The sequence below is a fragment of the Haplochromis burtoni genome, unplaced genomic scaffold (genome assembly GCF_018398535.1).
Source record: "Haplochromis burtoni strain Fernald_Lab_line unplaced genomic scaffold, NCSU_Asbu1 Contig_1131, whole genome shotgun sequence".
Taxonomy (NCBI): Eukaryota; Metazoa; Chordata; class Actinopteri; order Cichliformes; family Cichlidae; genus Haplochromis; species Haplochromis burtoni.
Window position 1 is genome coordinate 11,561 of NW_024583492.1, and position 4,983 is coordinate 16,543.

Sequence of the window (4,983 nt, forward strand, 5' to 3'; positions counted from 1 at the left end):
TTTTGCTGTGAAGTACAGCCAGACTTTTGACCGCTTCGCCTTGGGCATTTTTAATCTGTAGCTCTGCATAAAAGAACGTACGTACCTGGCCCCGCCTACTATCCTCAGAAACGTAAAATGATTGGCTAGAAGTGTATCACAGCTCAGGAAAAAAGAGCACCGAAATAAAGCACCGAAATGTGCGCTGCTTTTCGGTCTGGTTACTACCGTTTATGTCAGAACCCGGTACCCATCCCTATGTAAAAGTGACCTTTTACAAGGAGCTGCAGACAATCTACTTGTAATCTGATTACATTTCACGTTGAACTTGTTCACAGAATGAGATTCGGTGATTATATGATGTCAAAAACATTTTGTAGGATTCATTGTCATAAATTCAGAGTTTCACTGTAAATCGCCTAAATCGGTCTCAGCGGGTTGAATCAGAACTCACAGAGTCTATAAAGATGCTTTGTCTCTGCATAAACTACAGAGGTTTAAATCAAATTACCCACCAAGACCTGACAATCTTCCAATCTCTGTTTAATCCAGGACTACCTTAAGCACTTCATCTTAATGTATGTGGATGACATGCTGTCTAAACCCGAGCCAACCACACACATCATATCCATCAGGTATTACAGAGACTCTTAGAAAACTGTTTGTTAGCCAAGAGGGAGAAATGTGAATTTCACATTTATTCTGGTTCATTCGCTGGGTTCCTTTTTAAGAAAGGTCACATAAGAGTTGATCCAGCCAAGATAATGATTCATGCGATGGTGAACTTGCCAGTTCTCACCCCCAGGAAAATACTCCAGAATTTTCTGGGCATTTCACTGATTTCATCAGGGACTATTGCAAAGCTGTTTCCCCGCTAACCTGCCGAACTTCTCCCAAGAAACCTTTACAGTGGAGCACCTCTGCACAGCATGCTTCTGACCATCTAAACATTGTTTGCTTTGGCTCCCATTCTGGCACATTCTAGGTTGACCCTTCTCTTCAGTTCATAGTTGAAGTGGATGCCTCCAGCAGGTAATTCATGGTACTTTTTTACATGTAATTTTTTACCTTTGACATAACCAGACTCTGGATGGTCATCTTCTGTCAAAGGAAATGAAAAAAACCATATTATAGTTTAATTGGAAGGTAAGCACATACATCAAACTTCTACACACACTTTTCAACTTGGTGTCATAAAATGGAATATAACTCATTTTCCTTTGTTTCATTTCATGTCTTACTTCCATAGTTGATATTGCTTAATATCCACTGACCTTTTCGAATTTCACAGATCCACAGTGGGTCATCAGGTTCACCAACAGGTGGTTCAGTGTGCAGGAGTGCAAGTATGAGTTCACTGCCTGGATTCTTAATGTACAGCTCATAGAGGTTTTGGTTATTGTATCTGAGGGTTAACTCCTGTGAACGGAAAAAAACAAATCGGACAATTAGTATAATTAGGGGTGTTGATTCATTTAAACTACCATAAAAGAGATTTCCACTGTTCCTTGTTCAGGCTACACGACAGTGTCAGAACGTTATGCTCCAACTGTGGTTCTGCTCTCTCCAGTCCAGGATACTGTCCATCTGTGCAGCTGACCCCATGCAGCATGTAGGCTTCAGTATTCACACTCAGGCAGGGGAAATCCTCTGTGCCAGAGCTCTTTTATGCCAATTATTTGCATGTTGTGTGGCCAAATCTTTGTCATGTTAGAGTTATTTAGCCTCTTTGTTGTGATCGTTGGGTCATTACAAAAAAAAGGAATTATTACATATATTATGCAGAACTTAATTCCTAAAAGTAATTCAACATGTTACTTAATTACTCCCAGGAAAAGTAATTCATTATTCATCACATTACTTTTGTGTTACACTGTAAAGTAGCCTGAAATGCACTGTCACACAATAACCAGCTAAACCTTAGTCTACAGTCACACGCCGACACAAATACCTGTCCGAATATTATCTCTGTCATCTTTCTCTTAGTATTTATCTGTCATGGTTCTGGGTTATTTTGTCCCAGCATTTTGGGTTTATGGTGTTTTGGTTATTTTGTTGTGTTGTAGTGTTTTAGTTTCTATTATTTAGTATTGAGTTAGTTGTGGTTTTGCTTCTATGTATAATTATATTTATGTTTTTATGTTTCCTTGATGATGTGTCTACTCTCCCTATTCTGTGTACAGTCCACGTCTCCCCGTCTGTCATGTCCCTCTCCCTTTATCCCTCACTCCCTCTCTTCCCTCCATGTCTCATCTTCCTTAAATCTTTCCCTCTTTGTCTCCCCAGTCTGTCGTTTCACTGTGTGTTCCTTCCTCCCAACCTGTGTCTCGCCGTCTATCTTTAGTCTGCGTCTTAGTGTTTCCTGTTTTACTTTGACAGTGTCGTGTCCTATATTCATCCAGGAACCCAACTCAGTCTTTACAGATTGTACTGTGGTGGCGGGTGTGGTTTGTGGCTGCTGGGGTGGTGCAGTGGGTTCAGGGGCAGGGGAAGCTAGCTGGCACAGCTGTCAGTCATTGGCTTGTTATGCTTCTCCTATTCCTACACAGTAGCACGCTGGGACCAGAGTGTGGGGAGAAGGGACTGATCTGGCTAAAGGAGCAAAGACAGAGCTGGGCAGTGCTAAAAAGTAACTGAGTGCAGAAACTGTTTGGAATTAAAAATTACACCATGAACAAGAAACACTGTGTGCAAGGTGGACGTGTGGGGGGTTACATAGTGGCTGAAGTGCTACATGTAGGCCCACCTTCGGTTGGATCTTTGCACTTGCGTTGTCGGCTCTGAGACTGAAAAGACGCTCAGTTTGCAGGTACTTGTCTGGATGATGCTTTCTGATTCTTTTAAATCCCTCACAAGATTCTCTGTCGTCAAATCTCTGTTTAAGAAATACAGAAAAGAATAAAGCAAAAACAGGAATATTCTCGTCTTTGATTTAAACCAATTTAAGCAATAAGATTTTTGTGAGAGACGGTCTAGTGAAATAATAAACCAAAGGAAAAAGTCACATTAACAAGAATAAAGCCTGAGATTAGAGAGTAAAGATGAAACAATACAAGAAAGAGTGTGTAAAACAAATTAACTGATAGAAGCTAAATTATGGGAGAAAACAGGGAGAGTATCACCGTGTGAAAATGATAAATATTTTGCATCTTCATGGGTGCTTTGTGAACTCTCAGGTTAATAATACGTGTCTAATTTTTACTTATCAGAGTTTTGTTATATGAAGTCTGTTTGATGTAATATTACAAACTCTGGGTCCAAATAATCTCCAGATTACAATGAAGACATTTATCAACTAAATTATTCCCACAAGTGCTGTTGTTGGTGATTTTCATCATACTCGTGGGACAGATTAAAAGAAAAACCATGATCAAAAAATATTCTGGGCTTTCTCTGTCTTCTGTACAAATGTTATGTAAACTTTTACATTTAGCGAGGCGATGTGCACTGTTTCAATGGATTCAGAGACGGCCCCCCACTGTTACACAATGGTACAGAGAAACGTTCAAGTTGTTGCCATCGGAGCACCTTAGCGCCATTATAAAGGGCAATTGTGATGCATTCTATAGGATATGGCGGCCTTTGCTTGATCACCCACCTCGTGACCTTGCCGTGCAATTACATAAAGGGGGATCACATTTTCTTTTTAAACATAATAGTTTATGTCTGTATCCCCCCCCCCCTTTTTTTTCTTCCTCCCTTTACTTTAAATGTGGAACTGTCACGGTTCTGGGTTTGACCCAGTATTTTGAGTTGTCATGTTTTGGTTTGATTTTGTATTCTGATTCTTGTTCTTTCTTGATTATTATTATTAAAATTCTGTTTCTGTATATATTCGTGTTTTAGGATTTGTTCTTCTGTGGGTCTCATGCTTAGTATAGTTTGAGTTTTAGGTGTTATATTCTTTCTGTCTACCTCTCAGTGTCAAGTTTGCATTTTTGAATTGCTTCTGGTTTCCTGTTTTACTGAATCTTCATGCCTCATGTCAGTGTGTTCAGTTTTACTGCTCCCCTGTCTCGTTAGCCTAAGTTCTCCCAGCTGTGTCTCCCTCCTGTTGCCCATTCCCTTATTACTCCCCTACCGCCCAGTGTTTTCCTGTGCTCTCTGTCATGTCGTACCCTCAACCTGCTGTGTGTTTTGTCTCCTGCTCTGGTTTAGTATTTCTTTTCCAGTGTTCCAGTCCTTAGTTCCTCTGTCCAGAGTTTTGTTTGTTTTTTGGTGAGTTTAATTAAGAGGTTTTTCCCAGCAATAAAGCTGCGCTTTAACTTTTACTTCTGTGTTTGAGTCCTGCATTTTGGGTCCACCACTCCTGCCTGCCTGCAACACAGGCAACCATGACAGGAACACTGTACATATTTTGACCCAGACATGTACATTTGTAACTCATGTACCTGTATTTGTTTTTTTCTTTCTCTTCTTCCTGTTTGTATTTGGCTCTGGTGATCTGTTTCTGTTTGTATTGTTTCCAAAAAAAATCTATAAATCATTGTTTTAAGACAAAAAAACTGTAACTAAAGTCAGACAGAAAACATTTATTCTAGCAGTAGAGACAAATTCCCATTGAACCCAATGTATTAAAAACAACCAAAACCATCTTTCAGTGTCTCTTTTGTCAGTCACTCCTAATGTTTGGAATCTTGTCCTGTTTCACATCATTAAGATGTTCAGTTACCTGTTCCAGAGCAGGATCCTGTCGTATCAGGTAGACGTGGAGTTTGAGGAATGGTGTGTTGGGTTTATAGTACATCAACATGTAACAGCTGATTTTTGGAGGAAATATGAAACGTATCAGAGCCCCTATTATCGAGAAATTTGGCTCAGTTAACTTGACATGTGTTGGTGTGACCTCAGACACTGTTTCCACAACATCTCCACAGTCATCTATGTGGAGGACTGCAAACGTGTCCAATATGTCAGGGATGTCATCTGCAGGAGAACACAACAACACAAACATGGTGAGAAGAACAGTTTATAACAGTTTGTGCGCTCACTGTCAGAAATGTC

At 40.1% G+C, this 4,983-nt stretch overlaps 1 protein-coding gene across 3 annotated transcripts in view; it reads right to left on the reverse strand.

Annotated features, from left to right (window-relative positions):
• LOC102294958 (NACHT, LRR and PYD domains-containing protein 1b allele 2) overlaps nucleotides 1-4,977 on the reverse strand; it is a 13,767-nt gene extending 8,790 nt beyond the window's left edge. The window contains exons 1-4 of one of the 3 annotated variants that reach the window (XM_042216595.1): nucleotides 4,652-4,977; nucleotides 2,726-2,854; nucleotides 1,254-1,398; nucleotides 1,048-1,077 (exon numbers count right to left, since the gene is read on the reverse strand). In XM_042216595.1, the coding sequence (XP_042072529.1) occupies nucleotides 1,048-1,077; nucleotides 1,254-1,398; nucleotides 2,726-2,854; nucleotides 4,652-4,933 (586 nt within the window). In that variant the 5' untranslated portion in view covers nucleotides 4,934-4,977. Of the gene's footprint in view, nucleotides 1-1,047; nucleotides 1,081-1,253; nucleotides 1,399-2,725; nucleotides 2,855-4,651 lie in introns of all 3 variants that reach the window. The other 2 variants (XM_042216594.1, XM_042216596.1) reach the window with 2 other exon arrangements.
• Between the last annotated feature and the right edge of the window lie 6 nt (nucleotides 4,978-4,983).